The 24634-nt window shown below is 39.0% G+C and overlaps 2 protein-coding genes across 7 annotated transcripts; both read right to left on the bottom strand.

Moving 5' to 3' along the window:
- Positions 1-40: 40 nt before the first annotated feature.
- On the bottom strand, positions 41-18728 carry PHF10 (PHD finger protein 10). Of its 4 annotated transcripts, none has more exons than XM_051811159.1 (12): positions 18137-18269; positions 15506-15612; positions 14766-14896; positions 13907-13990; positions 12488-12621; positions 12226-12375; positions 10957-11066; positions 9317-9470; positions 6769-6924; positions 1910-2018; positions 1446-1634; positions 41-183 (listed from the first exon to the last, which is right to left on the bottom strand). In XM_051811159.1, the coding sequence occupies exons 1-12, from the start codon at positions 18203-18205 to the stop codon at positions 98-100; spliced, it is 1479 nt and encodes a 492-aa protein (XP_051667119.1). In that variant the 5' UTR covers positions 18206-18269; the 3' UTR covers positions 41-97. The 4 variants fall into 4 exon arrangements, with proteins under 4 accessions (XP_051667119.1, XP_051667120.1, XP_051667121.1 ...); XM_051811160.1 differs by having other exon boundaries at positions 13907-13984; XM_051811161.1 differs by lacking the exon at positions 18137-18269 and adding an exon at positions 17352-17542.
- Positions 18729-19687: 959 nt separating this feature from the next.
- Positions 19688-24627, bottom strand: DYNLT2 (dynein light chain Tctex-type 2). Of its 3 annotated transcripts, none has more exons than XM_051811186.1 (4): positions 24492-24627; positions 21788-21943; positions 20775-20933; positions 19688-20183 (listed from the first exon to the last, which is right to left on the bottom strand). In XM_051811186.1, exons 1-4 carry the CDS (start codon positions 24552-24554, stop codon positions 20073-20075), a joined length of 489 nt encoding a protein of 162 aa, XP_051667146.1. In that variant the 5' UTR covers positions 24555-24627; the 3' UTR covers positions 19688-20072. The 3 variants fall into 3 exon arrangements, with proteins under 3 accessions (XP_051667146.1, XP_051667147.1, XP_051667148.1); XM_051811187.1 differs by lacking the exon at positions 24492-24627 and adding an exon at positions 24313-24428; XM_051811188.1 differs by lacking the exon at positions 24492-24627 and adding an exon at positions 24107-24293.
- Between the last annotated feature and the right edge of the window lie 7 nt (positions 24628-24634).

The following is a 24634-nucleotide window of genomic DNA, read 5'->3' as shown; positions in this document are numbered from 1 at the left end:
GTGGTATTGTTCCTCTAAGAGTGGTTGATTAAATAGCACCAGAGTATCACTTCAGTTTGTGCATTTAAGTTTTGGAGAGCAAGTTTTTGGGGTTTTTTTAGCCCTCTTTGCTGTTTTTCCCCCTTCTTCCTCCTCTTCTGGGTACAGGAGGGTCTTTTTGACAACAATCACAAATCCAGCGACCTAAGAAAAGAAAGTTATCAATTATTGGGAAACTAAGTTTGTTACTCATCTAATTATGCACCTTTCATTATTCTAATAGGTGCTTACCTATTTGCAGTACTTCCTTTAATGCAAAAAAACAGTGCGTTTCTTTAAAATTAAGCATCTTTTCTATAAAGCAGCATATACAATTCATGCTCCCTTGCAGACCCCTTACATGTAACCACTGGCTACAGAAATCCTTATGGACCTCAAGAAGTGTCAGCACTGCTAAGGAGGTGGTTATTAGATAAGACTTGACAAACAGTGCTCAAGCTTGCCAGTTATATTTTCAGGTGAATGACTATAGTTCAAGGTTATGGGAAGTTAACCAGAGCAGAAATGAATGGCAGTTGGGGAGGCATTTAACTGTTTATATTACAACAGCTGGAATCATAAAGGCTGCCTTGGTAATTTTACAGGATTTTAGACATATGATTTATTTTGTTTACATTCTTAAGTCAGCCTGAAAGTGAAATCAACCACAGAACCTGTACTAAAGTGACAGCTAGCACCAGTGCTTCCCTAAATGGGACTGTACAGCATTTTTGAAGTACTGTACAGGGCATACTGTCACTGCCACAGAATACTTATTCATAAACTTACTTACCATGGATTTAGTATTACATGTAAAGCAACAATAGCACCTGTTATTTTCTTTCTACAGCCTTGAGTTAGCGAGATGATATGAGTGACTGGGTAATTTAAAGGTACAGGCTGCCTGCCTGCCATAGAGGTACTTCAGTTGGAGCTTTGATGTTTAAGTAAAAAAGGGAAGGAAAGGGTTTAAAGAGGTGTTTACAAATATTGAAACTACTTTTGAATTTAGAAGCTGAAACAGCTGCACCAACAATTAATGTGAAAGCTACGCACTAGCAATATGCAGCAATACAGTCTCTTTTACAAGTTTCTTTCATTAAAAGAGGTAATTACACTCAGTGTTCTATGGATATGGAAAAAAAATAGTTCTGAGTGAGCCTGTTTGGTTTATGTTGTAAAAGCCCATTATATTTCCTATACAGGAATTGCCAGGTTAAACTGTGCACAACCAAATATACAGAAATAAAGCATATTAAAAAAATCAGGTTCTACAGTATGAATGCTTTCCTACAGTACTTCTTACTGCTACCCTTCACACTTGTTTTAAACTATTCTTTCAAAAGCAGTGCATGGATTAATGCTGAGAGAGAGCACCCAGGACTCAGAGGAGGTGTGAAGGGAACAAGTAACTCTTACTTTATTACCTGAAGGGATAGCGTCAAGCCCCACACAAAAAGTGTGATAACCACGGTCACATACGTCACAGAACATCATTTCTTCTTCATGGTGAGGCTGCCCACATATAATGCACGTTTTACACTCCATACATTGCCAAGGATAAGTCTTAATCATAGCAACAAGCTCCGGGGTCATATCAAGGCAAGAAGGGTGGCCTAGATTAAAACCAGTATTATTACTTTTATGTCTGAAATGAAATTTAAAATTAGTTACACTCTTTGCTTTTACCGAAGCTGAAGCTTAGCTCACCTCCTGGTGAGATCCCACAGTGTGCTAGTACGTACAGCATGGAAGAGAGATGGAGTCTTAATGAAGGACAGAAAAGGCAACTGAACTGTTGCTGCACATGTGTAGGACACTCAATATGTCCACAAAAAGATCTGTCAAACAAACTCCCTTAGGAATCCACTGAGTGTATGCAGATACTTACCACTGTTGTCACACTGGGAGCAATGTATAAGAGCTTCAGCTTTTCCTTTCTTGTTGGAGTCCTTACCCTTCAGACAAATTCCACATATAGCATTTGGAATGACCTTTGGCTGGAAGGGTAGAAGAGGGCTATAAATTTATTCCAGAAGAATTTACAGATTCAACAGGAAATGTCATCTATCTCCTTAACTATTAAAATTAATAAACTGTTAGGATGTGTGAACCTTAAAACACGTGACAATAACTGACAAGCAGCGGCACTGAAAAAAAAATCATAGATTAAGTACATAAAATTTTCCATTTGTCATACATAGTGAGTTATATATAAATCAAACTGTATCAAAATCATGTACTTGCTTCTTCCCATGAATTCATCAGCTGACATGCTCCTCAATGTAAACTAAACATGACAGGATGAAAAATTTCACTAAGTTTTTTCCAATATAGAACACTACATTATGAACTTCCATGTGGATTTCCTGTTTATGGAGGAAATTATATACAATTTATTTGCATTACATTTGTCCCTAAATAGAGAAAATTAATTACAAAAGCAATAAACTTGATTTTTTTCTACCTAGCTTCAAATTATCTGGTTAGCTATGCCATACAGAGCTCTCTCTTTTACTATTCCTTCTTGTATCCACTCATAATAACTATAAGAAACAGAGCCTTGCATTTAACTACAGATTTACATGCATAATTTTTCTAAGTGATCATGTGGAATGTGTCTGGGTCCATGAGATCCATTTAAAAGGTAAGAGAAATAGCAGGCTGTTACAATGGGGAACATGTGTGTCTATTCTGTGTCCCAACTCCAGAGATACACCAACAGTTTTACCTCACTGAGGAAGAAGTACGGCATTACAAATTTCAGAAACATGGCAGTAGTTGTGTTGTTGAGCTTTGACCACTGCATAACGACATTAGTGACAAATGTAGTTTACACTTAATGCAGTGCTCACTGATGTTAAACTGATTAATGCCAGTGTTTTAAAAACAATGGTGCTGCGTAGACACAGCTAGTAGAGAGAGCTGAAGGCATATCCTCTTCTAAACAGCTTGTCAGTAAGCAAGAAGGATCCCAGTCAACTACCAAACACACATCGGAAGAATGCGGTTTAAAGTAAATTTAAAAAGTGAAAACACAAATATATACATATATTTAAAAATAATTACTGAAATCTTTTGCAATACAAACTTATCTTAAAATGTGTTTATTTCTCAAGCCAGTTTTTCCTGGCACCTAGTGAGATAATTAAAATCTCGATTCACTTTTAGAGTAGTCAGGATACAATGCTTCAAGTTTTCTGAAGTTTTCAATCTGATTTTTATGTCAAAATATGGCTACAGCCTACTTCAAATTGTCTGATCTAAAGAGTTTTATTCAAGAAAGCAAACTACCACACCAGATGTTTATAGGTAACTTCCTTCAAAAGATGACAGAGGCATTCATAGACACTTTTTTTTGCTTATTTATTTTAAAAAAGCAAAGTCAACCTGTTTTATACATAAATATAATAAAACAATAAAAGAAGTCTAACATTCACAAACATCTCTACAAAATAATAAATATAATGGAGGCAAAAACACATACAAACTCTTTTACTGTTAACTATACTATGTGTCCTACATATATACCTTTATACCCTGCTCCTCCCAACAAAAGTGGCACATGCTTAAACCTCATCAGCGTGGCAGCATTTACCCTTCTATTGTTTAGGCTATATTCTATTTTTTTTTAATTGTGTTTCAATCTATTTCTAGGAAAACCAAGCCTTTCTAGAATAGCAAGTTCTAATCAGACTTCTAGCTTTGTATTTTTCTAGATTTGTATTTTACTGCCTTTAATATACAACAGCACACTCCCTTGGTTCTCCAGGCAAACTAAAGTGAGCACTGTACCTCTGTTAGGGTATGTGCAGTTCACACTCTGATACACGTAACTCTCAAGATAGACATTGATGTAGATGCATTTATTAACAATGCTTCCATCTAGTCTTACTTCACTAAATTGTATTCATTAGATACTGTGCATATTAGGGGGCATGAAAATCACAGCCTAGTAGTAATGAAGTTCCAACAGTATGGAAGTATATTTACAAAAAAAAAAAAAAAAAGACTATTTATATTTCAAACCAGCTCAATTCTACCACCATAAATGGCTTTTAGAAATGCTATAAAAAACATCTGTCAAACACTAAATGGGAATTTACAATATCCCATTTCATTAGGAGTAAATTTTGCTTTCTATACCCTCATCTTATTGGGATAAGGATGGGAGAGAAAATGAATGCAAGGTCAAAACAACGACTGCCTGTTCTGTAAGTTTTCACTTCCACGCTGCTGTGCTGCAGCTCTCAAAGTCAGCTTTCCAACTACACCATTCTTATAACGTGCTATTCTGAATGCAAAGCATTACATTTTCATATGCAGTGACCCAAAACGGAAGTGTTGCAAAATATAGATTCTCAATACATTTCAGTTTTATGTGCAAAAAATCTGTACTTTTAACAGTACCCTGTGTGTGCAATTGTAGTAGTCAGTCCTGCAGCAACAAAGACTCGCTACTTGTAACATGACAAAAATGTAAAACACATGCTAATTGTTCTTTGTTAAAGAACTGACAATAAAAAAGACGCCATATAAAATACAATATTTTTTTACTCAAAAATAACTCAGTGGAAATGTATGGAATCCTTTAATACTAATAATGTGGCTATTAATTATACATATGTATGCTGATGCCATAGCAATTATCCTTCAATTTTAACTACATGTAACCAAAAAATTAACTGTTCTACAAAAATAGTCCAATATTAGAGAACAATACAGAACAAAAGTATTATAAAGACTTAGAATTCACAGGGAAAACATTTTAAATTAGTTAAGCCTTCAGCTCAAAGTGCCTTAACATTTAGGCACATACGGTAGGTATATAGTTATCTGGTATTTTTATAGACTCACAAACAAGAATCATTCTGTCTTACCAGTTAAAACAGCTCATGTAATTTGGCTTATCGCCAGCTTTCAAACATTCCCACAAAAAAGAAAGCCAATCCTCTCACCCTTCCAACACAACATCACCACCTCTGACTTATCAGATGGCTGATGCAGGCAGGGTATGCTGACATTGCAAAGATCTGGCACTGTAAGTTTACAGCAAGACCTTGTTACTAACAGAATTGGTGATTTTGAATCAATAAATAATTGTTACATGAATCCATTTTCAAAATGCAATGCTGTATACTACCATTGCTCTTCTGCAATTAGAAGTTCAGAACTTTGATGAAAGTTCTGCTCCATTAATTCTCTCTTTATGCATTCATAAGGCCATTAAATAGACTGGACTAATTAAAGACTTGAGCATCTCACAGCTAGACGAAACTTCTGTAAATCAGTGGCACACAATCTCTAATGTCAAGTTAAACAAAGCTAAAGCAAAATTTCAGGTTCCATCTTTGGATTTCATGTTCATGGGAATATGAATATGCATTTCGTGTCTACAACATCTTGCAAAGTTACATATAAAAAAATATACATATGGTAATCACAGTCTAAATCTCCATAGTTCACATATTTCTTAGTAAGTTCCTGAAAAGAGAAAATGCAACTGGAGCTTGCTGTCTGCTATGAACTTGTAAAGATAGTGTATGTAGAGAAAATTTATCAAAGCTGTCCAATTCTTGCTGGAAATTAGCTTCTTGATGTAAGTTATAGTTTATTTACTATTAACTTGGTAAATACAGATAGTAAATATTTATAAATATAAAATGCAAGCCATCAACAGCTCACCTTTGCTGAGACTGTGTCTCCGCATGTACAAACCTGTCACTGACAAAAGTGTTCCTTGTCCTGTAAGTCTCAACAAGTATTCCTGACTGTTAAATAATCAACCCTACCTTAACGTAGTGTATTCCCTCTCTGTGGGTCTATTCCTGCTCCCACATAAGTGGAAAATTCTTATTTCTCTCAGTGGAAGAGGACTAGATAATTATGTGCTTTGAAAGTGTTACAGGATTATTCAGATCCTTTCTCAGTATGCAGAATAATAACATATAAATAATGCATGTCAATTCCCATTTCTCCTGAAAAGTATTTTTATTTTAACGTTAATCTTATTTTTACCTTAATCTTATTTTTATCTTAATTTCTGAAATTATTGCACAGGAATACTGGGGATTTGGGTCTTAGGTTCGGCAATCACTGCTTGACAGCTGAAATGTCTTAACATCCTCACAAAGTTTTTAGCTTAGATAAAAGTATATTGCCCACGAATGTTTCTACATAGTAAAAACTACATAAAAAGCTATTTTCCATATACTGTTAAAGTGGTTATATAGTGTTGCCTATACAACTGTAGTAAGCTTTTTGCCTTCCATGTTATACATCGTAACATCGCAGGATAAAAGGCTATATTTAAAATTAATGTCACAACAACATGTTCAGCCATACAGCTGCACTTTACAGCACTGGTCTCTTGGTGCACTGCTAACTAAACAGTAGGGAAAAAAACGGATAGTGAATGACAGTTTTAAACTGACACATATTTTTGACTGCTGTGTTAAGGCAGATAGAAAGATGTAGATTTCCAATGCGAAATCCACAATGGGTTTTTCTAGTGTTACTGCCTAGGAATCCAAGGAGTTAACAGAAAAGAGAGGCCACTGTACAGTTAGGGAACAGAAAGCCCCACATGAAATACAAGCAAAAAGGAAATAAGGAAGCGAACAGATGGAGCACACAACAGGAGAACAGCGAGTGAAGTACAGCAAGCAGAAGTTCCATATTATTGAAAAAACCAAATACTTCAGGGAGAGGCTGGTGAGTAAAGTTCAGTCAGGGGCTTTTTTCTTCCACCTTGTACCCAGGAACTGATTTGGGTAATACAGAACGTTTGGAACCATCTTTTCTTGGAGTAGCACTTTTGTCTCTTGTTTTTTGTCTTCCCTGAAAAGAATCCTCCTGGTTGTCTGTGGCGCAATCACCTTCAGATACATTGCCAGACGAATTGTCCTATAATAAAAATACCATAGCTATATTTTTTTATTTTTTGGATAGACAGACAAGTCTTTTGTATGCCCCTTAGAGCCAACTAAGGTAAGAGAAGGGTACATCATTCCTTCTGCAAAAGCATAGGGTTTATCACAATCTAGAACACCTTTGCTCACAACATTCATTATCTATTTTTTCTCATGCTAAGAGATTGGCATCAGCAACAGCAGTCCTGTTTTCCAGTTGGTCTTGGCACCAGTGTGGAGAGCACAACAGTGTAATTCCTTGAACCGTTTTCCATTAAGTCAGCAAGAAATCCATTATATGCAAGATGCTGTTTACAAAGTAAAGGGCCAGCAAAAAGTTAAAAGTGCCCTTGTCATGCATTTAAAGTGTACTACCAAACAGCACTGCCTTGAATTTAATATGTGAAGGGTTTTTTTCTGCCACCCTCATCTACTATTTTCACCAGGAGCAATCTAAATATTTAATTTGGACTGCAGCAGAAGAATGCCATCAAGAGCAAAACACATTTCCATATTTAATACAGAACCAAACAACAGGATTTACGTTGCAGTTAAAGGTTTGGTTTTTTTTGAGGAATGAGGAGGCAAGAAAGAGGAGAAGAGTTTCAAAGAGGGTGAGAGATCAATGTAAGCATAATAAAGAGCAGCAGCACAAGACTTTTCTCAGAAAAGTGTTAATAAAGGCTTCCAAAAAAGCTCCAGAAGGAAGCAGCATGATTATTCACATTTATTACAATAAAACCCAAGAGGCCAAATAACAATGGTGCCCTACAGTAAAACATCCTCTGTACAAACATAATAGTAATCAGCCTAAAACTAAAACAGACATAGGGCAAATGGAGGGGTATAACACCAAAGCCAATCAAACTATGTGGCAACAAGAAATGCTCTGTTTCACCATTATTTTAGGGGAAGGGTTATTTAGGACAGACCCATTAAAACACTACAGAAAAGGAAAACTGCTACCAACTTCAAACAATGGGGAGGGTGAAAAAGGAAAAAGTATAAAGCCTACTGTAGGACTCAGCAGGGAGATCTGACAGATGGTAGGTAGCCCAAAACTTAGAGGCCTGACAACAGCCACCTCCGTGTTCAACAGATGTTTTTCCTGAACTATATGCCCATCCTCAATGACTAGCAAAGAACCCCTGCTTCCACAGCCAAACCCATTTCACAGGAATCTGATTATAAATTTTGCACATTTTTCTACACTTTTCAAACTAAAGGACATTTTTCCTTCTCCATTCTGTCACTAAAAAAGACTTCTGAACTTCTATGAAAAATCAAAGGATAGTCTGCTTGGCCCAGTTACTTTTCTTTACCATTAACACGAATGACTGTCAGTGGAAACGGAAACTGGGAAAAAATGGTTAAAGACCAACTTTAAAACAGCTGGAGTGTGATTAAACCAAAATTTTGAGTTGACATTTAACATGCTAACTTTATATCATTTCTTCTAAAAAAAATGCAAGCAGAAGCAGTGTATTAGTAGCCCTCTCTCCTCTGTTAATCTACAAGCTGACCTCTTCCTTTCTTCTTTAGTTATGAGTATCTTTACAAAATTCAAACAAAATAAATATTTACATGGCAAAACTTAGAATTATACATACCCACCATCAAACATGTTCATCAATCAAGCTAGAAACTGGTAAATGCACCTGTGACATTCCATTGCTGTTAAAAGTAGGGTTAAACCTCTGGAAAGTGGTTGTCACCAACATACAAACTACACCAATGGTTCAGCTGCACTCAACTCATTTGAAGCTCAGCTGCTCTCGAGCATTTAAAACACTATCAAGGTAGGTATGTGGAAGTTTTCCTTAACTTTCAGCTAACGCTTAATTTTGCATTTGCGTAAGTAGAGAGAACATAAATATCTGTTTAAAGATGTATTGTTAAGCAAAAAAACCAGCACTTTTTACCCTCGTTTTAAATTGAAATAAGGTCATTGTTTCTGTACTGAGTACTTCCTGCTCCTATGTCACAAAAAGTTATGAGATTATAAACACCTCTGCTTTAGGGACAGATTCTGTGGGACTCTAAACAGCAGAATATACAGTGTTCGTTCTCTTCAGAAATGCTAGCAACAACTTCCCCTTGGGGAAAGGGGCACAATGAAGAGCTGCATTGGGAAGTTTCTGCAAGATTTCTTAAAAAAAAAAATGAAAAATATTAAAAGAAAGGGCCTGAAATTTCAAGTATTTGTTCCACTTACTTTAAAAATGGATCAAAGTGGAAAGCTGGAGAGCAGTGTGATAAATTAAAATACCAAAATGGTCCTCCTTTCATTTTGGAGATGTTGAAAGGTTCTACTAAGAAACTAGTGAAACTAACAAAAGTGAAGGGAAAGTATTATTTTGTTCAAGAATACTTTCAGCTTATCTCACCGAATTGCCTTTGGTTTTCCGTTTTTCATCACCTCGCCCTTCCTCTGCATCATCTGAATCTCCATCACTGTCCAATGCAGGCAGCTCTGGATCCAAAGGAGGTTCATATAGAGCTGTGTTCAATGGCAAGTAACGAAGTTCATCTGGAGAGTATCTAAAGTTAAATAAATAAAATTAATTAATTCACGTGTACTTGATGCAAAAATATTAAATCATGCAGTATACCAGAATGTCAATAAGAAAGAGTAAGAAACACTTCTTTTTTTTCAGGAAGGCACATAAAGATGTGAAGTTCTGAAAACACAGGAAACATACTAATTTGTCCTCCCAAATAGTACCATCTAGTACTTGTCTTCTTTGTAGAGCAGAAATTCAGAGAACACAGGAGAGTGTATTTGCAATGTTCCATAACTGTGTAAGGGACCATGGAACCACTACGAATTTTTAACCAACCCATGCTACTATGCCCAACAGACCATACATTTTGTTTATAAATGTACAGTGCCCACATAGCATGTGTAGAGTTTTAACCCAGGGCACACAAATACATCCAAAGATAAGGAAAGAACACAGCTGTACATCTGAATTCCTTAATTATTGAAGGAGAATGGAAAAATACATATAAAAATATAATTTCAGAAGAATGTGAAGATCTAATCACATTGCTTATAGCCAGATACAGCTTAACATCCATATTCTACCCTTTTTCTTTTTAACTTAAAGACTAAGAAAAAAGTAAAAGTCGTCTTACTGCTGATGACAAGCATTGTAAGAAATAGGATACTATTCTGATGTACATTTTGAAAGGTTGTGTCTTTCACTGAGACGGATAAGCAGTTTCACTTGCAGCTTAAAAGTGCAAAATAAACATGATATAGAGTAATTTTAATTCAATTAGTTTAATAAAATTGAAGTCCTTCAAGACCACACACTGGAACAAGCAAGGCACTTGCAGATGAAGAGTTTCTCTAAAAAAAACGAAGCATGTACAGAATGAATACCATCTCTGTTGTACAATGGTAAGACTTTGACAAAATCTTCAAATCAGTTCGTATCTGTTCAATGGTAGCATGCCACTAGTAAGATCTTAAATTTATGTAAACCGTCAAGGACACATTTTTCATGAAATGTAAAGATCCAGCTTGCAATGTCTTTCTTTCTCACAAATCCAACATCCAATTTATCCCACAAGACCAATCAACATTTTTTTTTAAATTTAAGGGTTTCAAAAAATTTAAAAAAGGACAGCAAGACTGTCACAGAGAAAACATGTGATCACAAGCCAGCACTACAACACTTTGACACAGAAATATTAATCTTGGTAATGCAGAAGCAGATGATAAGTAAATATGTGAGGGTGGCAGGAGTGAAATCAATGTCTCCTTTTACCATGGTAAATATTTGAGCAGGACAAATCCTAGGCACTGCAATACATCAGGGTAGACAGTACTCTTGCAGTCATTAGTGACTGCTGTTGACAGAAAATGTCACACTATGCATCTTCCAAGATTAGCAAGTGTCTCAAACATAAAATTAAATCAAAACCTTACAGTAAAGACACTGAAATGTTTTCCATCTGCTACATGTAGAGAAAAGAGGTAAGTGCAAGAGAATTGGCAGTTGGCATGCTTTTAAAATACCTTTTGTAGTACTCCTGGAACTGGCCGGGTATGAGAGCCACTGGATAAGGACTAACCTTTGTTCTCTCTGTAGGTAAGATTTTGTATTTTCCTTGAGGCACCTGGATAATCTGCATTGTTTAATATAAAACAATGACATTTTTGTTTCACATACAAAATGTTGAGTCTTTCTCACCAACTATTCCCCCAAATATTTCTTAACTAGTCAGTTTTATTGAACTGGGAGAGCTACCTGAGTTCTTCCATGAGAAATTCAATTCATTAAAACAGAAGAGGTCCCACTCACAAAACAGTATTATTTATTAAATCCAATCCCTAAGTATCTAGTGAACTGAATGAACATTATGTAAGACTACTTCAAACAGTGTATTAGGAAAAATAATTTTAATATTAAAATCTAGCAATTGAAACAGTAAACATTAACTTTTGTGCGTGGCATCCTTAGCAGGAATTATCACTGTTGGCCCATACTGGTTGAAAGAACACATACATCTAAGTCTGAAACCAGACTGCAGTATAAAAAATTCCATTAATAAAACAAATACAAGGAAAGGAGAAGCATACATAGAAGCCTTTCTTCCCTCAGAAGGAAATAAAATTAATTATCCACTATCTTGCCTCTAACATGGGTCAATACCAGAAAGATGTAAAATTTCCACAATAGCCTGCCATGTAATAATTTGCAGAGAAAATTTTTGCTGCCTGTAAAGAAGCAGAACACTACTGCTTCAAAATGCCAGCTAATTTTTTTTAATCAGTCACAGAGGCATATAATACATGCAATACAAAAATAATGTAACATCTAATGAAAAAAAGGGCATAACACTGACAGTAACACTCTTTCAAAGAATAAATAGTTTTCTTTTTTACTTCAGGTATTGTTCTGGCAAAATTTTGGACGTATTCCAAAGAAGAATTAGCCATTTATATGTATAGATATAATAGCAACAGAAGCTTCTTAGTAACCTAAACAACTCTCTTAGTTTTATTCTTCTACCATCAGATTAAAGACATAATAATAAAATAACACTGATATTTTTAGAGCTTCCTCAGACAAGTATTTTCAAGTTAAAAATGTTTTCAGATTAAATATATTTGAGATTATTTTTGGCACTATTACCCATTTAAGAGTAAAACTGTGTAAGTCTCTACATGACTGAAACAATAATCAAAAACCTTGATAGAAGTTAAAATGGTACGAAAACCAACTTTACTAAAACAAGTAAGGAGCTACCTGTTAACATTGGTAAGAAATTTAAATCTGCCTACATGAGTCTGTAAATCAAAATAGGCTCTTCTTTCTTCCATCCGCTCTCGGTTTAAATTGCTGTTGAATTCTGCAGCTTTCTTGGCAGCTTTTTTAATGTATTCTGGAACTTTACTGGCTTCTACTTTCTGTGTGTTCTGCTGCTGCATTTGCTGGAATAAAAACAATTTTATTAATCCGCATACATTTCACTATCAGTTTGAGAACAGCCTTTTCTCACTCTCAGTGTTACAGATGTGGTTCACTTATATGCTAATTACTTACAGAGTACTCTTTATAATGATCTGTTATTCGCTGACGTTCTTTCTCTTGCAGTATAACAGAATACTCAGCATGTTTGGCAGGGTATTCCTTAATCATAAGATCAATTACTTCATCACTACGCAAAGCCGTTAGACCTAAAATAGATAAAAGCAATAATGATGCTGTCTGGCAAAAGCAACTGTAGGTTATTTATATCCCACAATAACCAACTCAAGTTTCTGAGCAGCTAAAGACAACAACCTACTTTGCCTGTACCCAATGAGCCAAGGCTCATGTCATTTCTTCCTTACAGCTACAGACCCCTTCAGGTTGACTTAACCACCTACTTAGAACTCCACAGCGAGGCAGAACCTTTGTTCTAGATGGGACCTAGTAAACTGTTAGTTTCAGTTTCCAACACTGATCAAATCAAATCTTAGTTCCATTAACCTGCAGAACCTTTACTGAAATTACAAGGTTAACATAACGTCTCATACAAATCAAGAAAGAATCACCATGAGGGCAATTCACAGCAGCAAACTGACTCCTGACTCCCAACTAAAGCATCTGAAGTTCATAAGTCAGAACTCCTCAGTTTGCAGCCACAACACAGAGTTCTTCTTTTACAAGTTCCAATACAACTAATCTCCAAACACAGACAATGGAATGGAATGACTTATGTTACTATCACTGGTTATAAATATAACCTTAAAAATATGGATAGTTGACTCAGCACACATCTCTGTTGAATATATGAGACAGAATATAACATTTTACTTCTATTAATAAAAAGTAGATATGATCTCATCTGTATAGTCAAGTTAAATAAATACAGAGGTGGCAGGTGAGAAATAAAGGTGGTATAGCAAAGATTGTTAGTATTTAAAATGCCATTAAATTACATATTAACCCATGATATACAGAAAAAAATGTGGCAGGCATCATTTAAACTCTAACATGTCCAAGCCACATATATTAGCAGGGTAAGAAAAATATTCTTCAAGTTCTTTCAATGTAAGCCTCAAATACATCATTCCATTTCAAGTACATTAAAGTGCCTTAATATACACTCTTGTCTCTAATATAGAAGTGAGACCATTTAAGACCTCCAACCAATGCAGCAAAAGAAGACTGATATACTTTTTATTTGAAAAATTATGGTTGTCTCTTTCTTAGGAGAAAAAGGTTCTAGAAGTTAATTTACCAGCTAGCAAAATCCCTTCTAAGTAATTAGATCCAAAATATACTTTTTTATAATAAATCTGGAATATTGATACTTCATGGCCAATTTACCAAATTAATAATAAACCAGTTTTAATTTCAGAATTTATGTTTTCAGTTGAGAGTGATGCAATTCTTCTCCACCAAATTGAACCTTCTTTTTCTGTGTGTCATAGTTTTTATACTGTAACAAGGACTCTTAATAATTTGTTTTCTTACCAAGTGTGCATTGAGTCTCTGTGATAACATTTAGTTCTCTGAGGTAGAGTTTCTCCTTGTGAGACAGATCTCGCCTTTCTAAATCTCCAAAGAAAACAAGAAAGAGCAATAAAACTGTGTGCAGTTACTCAAACTCCTCCATAAACACTGTCAAAGTATTTTGAGAATTTTGTTTCCAGGCAGCTAGTCTGTATTATACTACTACTTCAACAAATACTGTGATTTTATAAAATAATTTTAAATTAAATACACAGTGTAGGGACATAGTCAATTTTCTTGAGTACCCTGCAGTTATGATATACAGAAAACTAAAGAAAACTGATATATGAATTTAGATGCAGTAATTATTAACAAGCATTAAAAGCACAGTCTTTTTAAATTTTACTATGCCTTTTAAAAATAAATTCTATGATAGAAGTTCCAGATTTAACAATTCTGAATAATGAAGGCTCAAATACTAGAACCTCCACAATTAGTTTTAAAATTCTTCCACAATGTAGGAAAGTTGCCACAATTCAGGAAACAGAATATATAGTTAAATAGTAAGAAATGACCGACAAAATACTTAAAAATAAAATTGAGGTAATTTTCAAAAGGTACTTGCTGATCTAATAATCCCCAAATCAGACTTTTTCACAAATTTTTAGTGGCAATACCAAAAAATCTTATATTATTTCAAAAATCATAGGATACACTTGCAATACACCAGTAACAATAATAAAAAGTACAACATATATAATCCAGTATGCTTTTGCTAGGTCTTTTTTTAAACAGTTGGCTCATGCTATAATCAAAGAGACACAGACTGCATCTGTTTAAAGACACAATTTTGTAGAAGAAAAACTTTAAAAATAAATACCTGGATATTTTCTTTTAAAGGAAGTTACACCCAAATATTCACTGACTTGCTCCTGTAGCATATAGTATTCTCCTGTTTCATCTGGTGGCCATTTGTATTCTATCAAATTTTCAGCAGGAAAATAACTATATCTAAATATAAGAACAATGTTAGAACAAATCACAAGAATCCTTAAGAGTAATACTTACATTTCAAAAAATTCAATAATTCCTATTTATATGTCAATAAACAGTAACTATGAAGTTGGACAAGCGCTTCAGAACACTTCATCTTGTTAACCCATTTCAAAGTCACTTTGTTACACCCAGTAACTTTGTTACACCCAACTTCACATACCATTCATCAAATAACCACTTTAAATATCCAAATAACCATTCATCAGCATGCTAAGAGACAGAACATAAACGAAGTGATATCCATTACAGTGGAGAGGATACCAGGAAAAGAAACTACTACAGTGTCAAAATTCATTCAAGAAGCATGCAATGTTTTAAAAACATGTCAGCTATGTTTCTGATTTTGTATCGGATGCAGCACTTTTTGTAGCATTTTAAAATAAAATGCCTTAAAGTATGCTGGGAGCAAAAGACAGTCAGCTATTAATAGAACATCGCCTCAATTCAGAAAGAAGAATGTATGAAGGATGTGAAAGTAAAGAAAAAAGAGCTTTACTTAAGCATATTGAACAATACAGTAAAACTTGCAATAAAAAAAGTGAGAATTGTAAAAAATGGTATTACCCAAGGTCTTGACTAGAAGTTTCACAGCTCCGAGAACTGTCCCCTGAGCCCATACGCCGTCTTTTGGATGGTTGGCTGCCATCATTGGAATTTTCTTCTGTGTCATCCTGAAATGCAAATGAAGGTGAATATTAAAAAACTAAGAGTATTCAGCAGAGGGTGTAAAACACCAAAAAATATTGCAAAGTAATCCACAATTTAAATATACCTGAACTACTGAGCTGTTCTATGTACTCTTAACAAAAAACTCATAGGACAACTTATGCAGCAAATTATTCTTTGCTATAAACCAGCTGCATAAGACATGCTGGCACAGAAGCAGAGTTAGGTGGTTCCTCAGCTGTTGCATTGGCGGACTGAATAGACAGAGCTGTAGCTCTGACCACCAATAATTCCTGATGTAAACTATCTCTGGAACTTAATCAGACTAGCTCTCAAAAACTGCAAATGCAGAACAAAAATACCAAACCCTTGCTGAGAGCTGATGCTTAAAAATCAGGGAAAATATAATTGAAAGCAATGCAGGAGTTTATAGGCATACTGTTAAAATTAAAGGAATGGTATACAGTTTACAAAAAGTATCATTACAGCAAGGAGCAAAGACTTGTGTTTTGTGAGGAAAAAAAAATGAAAGAAAAAACTCAACTTCATATTGCAACAGATATAGAACAAAGCTATTACAAGGGAACACTCAGAAGTTACAGGTGTACAGATTTCAGGAGATCTATATAAAGGAAGGGAATGAAGGGTGAAGAAGAGAAAAAAGGACCAAAACAAAACATAGAGTTCTATAAAATCTAGAAGACCAGTGACTCAGTTGATCTTGAATTTTTCACTGCTTTGTTGTCCAACAATGCTATACAACTCCTACCTGCATCATCAACAACTCTCAAAGCATTTAGTGACCAACCCTGTCTGATCAAAACTGAGATACAAAAAGCAGAAAACTCCAAGTAAATTGCCTATTGTAACAGGTAGTAGAGTCAAAAACAAGACAGTTTTTTAAAGTAGTTGAATCTCTAAAGTGGAGCACCGTGAAAGAATCGCATTTTATAACTTCCATGAAAAGTTTAAGCAAGAAGAATTAACCTGTCAGAAATAAATGGATCAAGCCCAATTATACTTACTTACTTAATAATGCCAAGAATGATTATTAGGTTTATGTTTGCTAATGTCTTTCATTCTAGTAGGCTTTACATATTATAGGACTTGAAATATCAATTTAGAAATATTCCAGCAAATGAGAATACATTACTTTGGTTAGGTAGCATTTCACAATGCTATAATCAAGACAGGCCATTGGGGAAAAGAATTTGTCTCCTGTATTTTTGGTTTATTTCTCGTTTTTCTCAATTCTTCACAGATTTTCTTTCTTGTTAAGGAGCAAGAAGAATATCTTTGACACAATAATAAAAAGTGGAAAGCAAAATATAATTAAACTGTTTTCTTAATGCAGCCATCCTTAAAGAATTAGGCATGCAGCATCTCCACTCGTATTACTAGTAACGCCATTTCCTAGCATTGCTGTATAAACTCAGGTAGACAAACCAAGCAGCAGTCCCCAATCAAAACAATCCTGCGCTATTTTTTGACTCAGCTATGTCTCATCAGCAGTTCATCCCTACTTCCCACACAGAATACTAATGCACTCCAAACCTTCTGAACTGCTAGACAGGACCAAAGCAATGCTCTGCTATACCAAAACCACCAAGAGACTTCAAAACATCTTTAAAAGATAGATCTCAACCTGACAGTTTGGTGGAAGTGCCTCATATCAATTTCTACTTTCACTTCGTAATTTTTCTTTTATTAAATCTTGTAGTGTTAAAACAATGAGTACCCATACCACAGTAGAGATGAATGTCCTCCGCTTACAATTTTGCTTACTTATTTGATAAAACTTCAGCAAATTTAATCACACAAGCTCATGAGTAAGTTTGTTGCAGAGGACTTAGCAGAAGTGAAAACACTGGCAGTGCGATCTAAGACACGCTGCTGTTCAACGACTCCTACTGTTCAAAAAAAAAAAAAAGAAAAGAAAAAAAAAAGAAAAAGGGGATAGTTCTGCGGCTTTCTTTACATGACAAGTCAAACGATGCCAAAAAAACGTCCCTTCCTCCCCTAAAATTTCCTTAGCAAAGGTGACGTTCCGAACTCCTGGTAAGTCTATTAATTATAAGACCGACGTAACGATCCTTTATTACTCGACTGGGAAGCCTGAACTACCCGAGATGTGTTTCAAAGAGCGATGTGTTTCGATCTGCGCCGCGAGCACTCGGCGCCACAAGTGCCCGCGGTTCCTGGGACGCGCCGGTGTAGCCCGGCGGGGCCAACGCGGAACTGCCCGCGGCCGAACCCAAACTTTCCCGGCTGCGGCGCTACCGCGCCGCCCCCGGAAAGGCGCCGAAGGACTTTTCGGAAGCAGGGTGGCCCCGGGCACCCGGCCCCGGCCCCGCGCCCTCAGCCGAACTTCGGGCGCCGGAGGCCGCCCGGCTCCCCCGGCGGGCGTGAGGCGAGCCCGGGGCGGGCGGGTAGGGGGGGTTTCAGCGCCCAGGCGGGGGAGCCGCGCGAGGCCTCCCGTCGAGGCGGCTGTAGCGCCGCAGCCCCACGGCCGCCGCCGCCCGCTCTCACCTTGAGGGACTGCGCGCCGGGCGTGGCGGGGTCGCTGTCGCAGAGGCGCGGGGACAGCACGGCCGCCATGGCCGCCGCCGGCTGGGCCAGGAGCAGCGCCGCCGCCGCCGCGCGACCGGGCCTCGCGCCGCGCCCGCCGGCCCCGCCCCCCCGCGCCCTGCGGGGGGCGACAGCGGCCCCTACCGGCCAGCGCGCGCACGGACGCGGCGGCTCCTGCTCCGCCCCCCTCCGGGCAGCCCGCGGCGACCCCGGCCCGCGCCGCCGGACCGGCACCCGGACCGGACCGGCGCCACCGCGCGGGACCGTCGCCGGGCACCCGCCGCCGCCGCCGCTGCTGCCGCCGCCGCCACGCCCTCCTCCTCCTGCTCCTGCCGCCGCCGCTCGGGCGGCCGCGCGGCCCGGCCGCGAGCGCGAAGCCGAGCCGCCTCGGTAGCGCTTGGGCAGCAGCGCGGGGCGGAGGGGCAGCATCGCCCCGGGGGGGTGGTCAGCGCTGAGCGCGGGAGCTGGCACCCAGGAGGGCCGGGCTGCTCCGCTCCGCCGCCAGGCTCCCGTCTCCGGGAACGTCAGCCGGGGACGAGCTACGTTTGTGAACCATCAGCCCCCGCAGGAGGGGGGTACGGGGGGCGGGGGGCGCACTCGGAGGAGCCGCCACGAGCGCGCTCGCCCCTGCGAGGAGGGAGGGCGGGCGCGTGCGGCCGTTCCCCGCCGCTGCGCGGTCGTGCCGAGGCGGCTGCGCGCGGGGCAGCGCCGCGCCCCGCTCCCGGTCCCGCTCTCGCCGGAGGCGAAGCACAGCCCTCCCTCCTCGCCACCGGGAAAGACCCTCGTCCCCCCAGCGCGGGGGCCGGGGCGGCGCGCGCGCCCGCCCGCCCGCGCGCAGCCGGGCCCCGTGGGCGCGCACGGCCCCCACGCCGGCGAACAAAGCGCACGGCCGCGCCCCGGCCCGGCGCCGCCCCCGCACACTGGCTCCCCCGCACACTGGCTCCCCCGCACACTGGCTCCCCCGCACACTGGCTCCCCCGCACCGCGGGTGGGCGCCCACCCCGGGCCGCTCACCGCCCCTCGCGGCGCGCCCGTGCGCGGCTCCAAACGCGCTCGGACCCAAGCTGGGCCAAGCGGCAGGTGAGAAGAGCACGGCCGCCCCGTCCGCGTTTGTTCTCAGCTCCCAGCGATACAACTGACATGGAGGAGGCACCAACCCTCGACTTCCATACACGGCAGGTCCAAAAACTGATGTCTACACAGTTCACAGATTTGCCTGCGCCTTATTTATCAAAATACAATCACTGCTGCCCTTGCCAGTTATTATGGGCCAGTTACCCTCGTTACTGAGCCCATCGTCAGTGCCACTGCAAGCCCCTAGACTGAAGTGCAGTACCTGTCCACCAACCTGAACCCGAGACCCAAGCTTAAGGCCTGGGCAACCTACTGACTAAACTTTCACTTCATTCAAGGCAAGACTGGAAATTTGCACAAGTTTCTAGGACTGCAAAAGTTTCCAGGCAGACTGGCATTTGATCATAGATAAACTAGGTAAAAAATGAATACTGTCTCTTTTTACAAATAACATGCTTTTAAGAAAACTGATACCTGCAATTTCATATAAACATTCGTTAACAGTCCTAGGCACACAACAGACAAGCAACATTCAAAATTTTCCAATGTTTGGCCTTAACACCAGCTGCTTTCACTTCCACAGCAGAGCATTAAACAGATGAAACCCATATGTACTCATGTACATATGTTCCAAAGTTTTTTTTGGGGGGGGTTGGTTTTTTTCTTAACAGAGAAAAAAAGAAGAAAATTCTCTCAACTGTATGTCAGTTTCAATGTGCCAACAGCAATAGGATAAAAATAAATACTAAAATAATGATGCTCTGAAAATTTGCAAATGTACCATGTACTGTGATGCACGAATCCATCTGTGGCTTTCAAAGTATTAGTCGTAATAACAAGCCATTACCAAAGCCAGTGCAATAAATGTTTCAGTTTCACATTTAGCTGAAACCCAATTGTCTCTTTGAACATCCCAGAGGCATCTGCTGGCAACCTAAAGGGAAAAAAGAGAAAAAGCTATTTGTGAATATATATATATACAGCACAGGTTTACTATTTATTTTTTAAAGAACACACAGCATTATCTAAATGCTAATCTAATCGTATTATGAGAGTTACAACTAGTAACAACAATGCAAAAGTTGAGTGAAAATTAACAATTCCTATTCGATGTTAAATACATGTTCTTGCTTCACAGTAAAGCTCCCACCGATAGATCCAAAAATCTCTACACCAACCTCCAATTCTCTCTCGTGTTCACTTGTTGCACTTTAGCATACTGTTAAGAGCACCCCTTAAAAAGCAGTAGAACATGTCTATGTGAATAGACATTAGTTTTGGGAACATATCGAACTAAGAAGTCACGTCCCCCACTCCTCCACCTCCAGCTTAGTCCAATCTTGTGACCATTTACTGGGCTCTCAGCTTTTTTGACAAAATTGTTTTCAGAGCTAAACTCTGTGAACTGATGGCTGGAATAAACATATTCCTTGGGAGAAAAAAGTTGACTTGGACCACTTCACTAATCTGTTTGCACCTTATTGTTTTCAATTTGCAAAACATATTATGAATAATGTTCACTTACAATCATTGCCTGATCTGTCTTTTCCACAATTAGCACTGATACCACATATTTATAACGGTCAAAGCCAAATCCCTTCACAGCCTTTAATATTTCTTCTGAGATTGAAGCACACAAGGAGGGACTAGAAACTCCATCGTAGTTGGCTTGTTGAAGTTTACTCTATCAAAAACAATTTCGAAAGATCTTAGTTTTCATCCTGGTAGCCTTTTGCAAAAAAACCTTTTACAGTCATTTTCATTACAAGAATATGAGAAGAACTAATGAGTAGAATAGTCAATATAGATGATACTCCCAAACAGCAAAGGATGCGCTACTTTCACGCTAAAATGTTTTATCTGTTTTTTTGAAAGGGACACACATTTGATGGCCAATTGTCCAGCCAATCTCAATTTAACAATGACGACTGTATTCTCTTCTATCATTTGGGCTCAGTTCACAGGAAAAGAGTGCTACAAACACCAGTTCCAAATATCCAAGGCATGTCTTCCAGACAGCAAAATTAAAAAGAGCTGGTTATAACTATTCAAAAGTATCACTAACAGCTACGTATTATCTCCACAGATTGTTTTCTTTCATTTTTGCTTAATTTTTGTATGTAGCAGTCTGACGATTAAGAACACCACGTATATTTTAGGCAGGTCATGTGATATTAGCAGAACTAGTAGAATTCCACAAACTTGAGGTCATGATCTTTGGCTAACTGGATATTTTGCAGATTAGGGTACTTTGAACTGGGCTGTAGCTCAATTTGATTTCAAAAAAGGCAAGCGTTTAAGAAGATTCAGCTCCACGTAAACAGCACCTAACAAGCTCGGCAGCGACCTTGCAGAGGCCCTTCTGCACTTTGCCAAAACAGAGCACATTCACAAATGTATTTCTGTGGCAAAACTCAAAGACTGCAGAGATTTATGCATATGCTTAAGTTCATGCAATTTACCTTGTTCCATAAGTACCTTTGCAAGACAAGCTACTTTTGCAATAAAATCAGACAACTAATTTAAAAAATACTGTACCGTTAGTATTTGTTGAGCTTTGTCTCTTACTAAACAATCCCGAAATTTATTACGTGACTCCAGTCTGTATGTGTTAGTGCTTTTTGTCTTTGCCTTTTCTTCCACTGGAGCCACACTTGAATCTTCAGAAAGAGATCGCGTCTGTTTTCCTTTCATCTGAACAAAATAATCAGAAAGTCCACATCACATGTCAATATTTTCAAATTTAACAGTCTTTAAATAATACTTTATGGTGTACAGTTAAGAGGGGAAAAAACTCCAACAATTAGTCTAGGAATACGTTAACAAAAAACCCACAGAAAGCTAGAAACTGGTTATCTTCTGGCTCTTTTAACACTACTACTGCTTTGACTAAAAAAAAGATGGTTGACTTCCGTTCCCTTTTGACTTCTTTTCCAGCAAAATGCAACTGAAGTTTGCATTTAAACTCAATCAATCAGACACACTATATTAGTAGCCTGAATCCACTCCATTTTCCAAGTAAAAATACATAGCTATTAACAGGTCCATCCAAGACTGTTAACCACAAGTTCAAGCTTTTAATTCAAACAGCCTACACAACACCCAAAATATGTACTTGGTTCATTCACTACTTGATTTTATTTATCCTCATTCCTTGTGAAATTACTAAACTAATGGCTTATGTATTGATGACATAATTTGCTCTTAAAAAAAAAAAGAGGGAAAAAAAAAGGAAAAAATAAGCTCCAGTCTGCAAATTATTGTAATTTTGCTTGAAACTTAAATGCAGATTTCTGAAGATCCAGTTTTCTCCCCATTCAGTTGTATATTATCTCTTCAACAAGCAAAACAAAATTTGTCCCTCTATGAATGCAAACAGCAATTCTGATGTTGCAGATAAAAGATGTCACCTGCTGTCCTCCAGGGCTGGCTTAAAACAGAACTGTAAAATGATAATAAGACAGAGACAGAAAAGCACAAGGAATCAAAGAGACCATAACAAATGCTACAGGCAATGGTCTTCCATACTAGCTACCTCCTCATGAACCACTTTCACATTTTGCCAACTCTTCAGTCTCTTGCTCCACTTCTTGACTACAGCTAGAATTTAGACAAGAGTAAATCATCAGTTCCTTCCCAGAAGGGCAGAAAACAGCTCAAAGGTGAATTAACATCACAAAACAAGGCTTACATTAAGAATACGGGAAAAAAAAATCATACACTTGTGGATAATATGAAAGTGTAAAGGAAATTATTTGAAGAGATGTGTTACTCAGGGGCTCACAAATCTTTCAGTCCAAGGAGTTTAAGAATAAGGGAAGAAATGCAGTTTCTTTTCTATGAAATCACTTACATGTTAGCCTTGTCAACGCTGTGGACACTACTGACATGTCTCCTCTAGTTCCTTAAAACTAGTGATTTTTGCATCCTTAGTCCTAATTGCCTGCAGGTGTTTGTTGATACCACACCAACACTGCAAACTCTGAACAGCACTTACTCTAAAAATGTATGGAGCAAACACATTTGCACTTAGGCTGTAGACACTACATTCTAACTGCAAACTCAGGTCTCAAATGACTACCACCCTGACATGCTTGTCATAGGTCTCCTAACAGAAGAAAAACCACCAAAGTCTTCCAGCTGAGCTGCTCAAATGAACACTCCGATTCACGTGAGTAGAAAACAACCTGTGAAAAAGGTCACAACCCAAACAGCAATTCTTTGCTAACACGGTTCAGCTCGAGTCACAAGATTTTCAGGCCACTTCAATTACAGATGGAAGAAAACTCATGTCTATAGCACATGACTTCTAATAATGCTCCTACTTAAAAGTTTACCTGCTAGTATTAGTGACAGAAGTTTTCATAATCGTTTGTAAAAAGCCATTTACTAATGAGGCAACCAAAAACCTTATTGATTTCTCTAAACAAACAGCTAGTCAATAAACCTACTTCTGTATACCACAGTACAAACACTATGATTTCAAGTTTTAGCACAACGTTGCAATTACATTTCTATATAATATTTGCACCTCTGTGAAAAAATGTCTCTAAAATTCAAGAACTGACTTTACTTTTGATTACTTGACCAACAAAAGCCTGTCCTTATATTACTGGCCTACTACTACATTGGCTTAACCTTGGACATGTGAAAATAAGTATGCTGAGAGAAAAAACCTTTTGCTATTTGAAAGAAATGCTGTTACTAAGCCTGTTTAAAAAAAATAGCTGTTAAAAGAAACAAGAAACAGTTCTTGTTTATTTCTTCAAAAGGGGTGCTGCTCTAAGTTAAAAGTTGTGCCCTCAAGTTGGAAAGACTGCACCACCAAAGGGAGGACCATCCTTTCCTTCCCTTTACCTTTGAAACAGCTGGGCCTCCCAGTGCCTCAGCCAGCACGCCAGCTGCAAGGCAGGTGTGAACATGACACCTGGCCAAGTAGAAAGGGGACGAGCTATCCCAAGCCAGACGCCAGTCAAGCGGGAGCAGTCATCCTACAACTTTTCACAAGATCACAGACAACTTTTAACCTCACACCGAGCCCCACGTTCTCCCACGCACTGTACCGCCCTTCCGAAGGACATCTTTCCCTCCCAGCTGAAGCGCTGCAGGCCCGGACCGGCGTCCCCGCCTCAGCCGGGCATCGCTTCGTGCCCGCTGCCCCCGCACCACTCCCTGCCCGGGGGGCCGCCAGCCCCCGGCAGCTCAACCCCCGGCACTCCCTCTCGCCCTGCCGGCCGCTCACTTCGTCTTTATCGGCCAAGCCCTGGCGCCGCTTTCCTCCCTCCGTGGGGGCGGCGGGCTTCATCCCCTCGGAGCGCTTATCCGTGGCTTCCCCCGCCGCGCTGGGAGCCGGGTGCGGAGCGGCCGCGGGGCCCTTCCCGCGCG

This window comes from Manacus candei, unplaced genomic scaffold (genome assembly GCF_025592945.1).
Source record: "Manacus candei isolate 608988 ecotype Guabito, Panama unplaced genomic scaffold, ASM2559294v1 h1tg000081l, whole genome shotgun sequence".
NCBI classification, from domain to species: domain Eukaryota; kingdom Metazoa; phylum Chordata; class Aves; order Passeriformes; family Pipridae; genus Manacus; species Manacus candei.
This window is presented reverse-complemented; position numbering and strand designations above follow the sequence as displayed.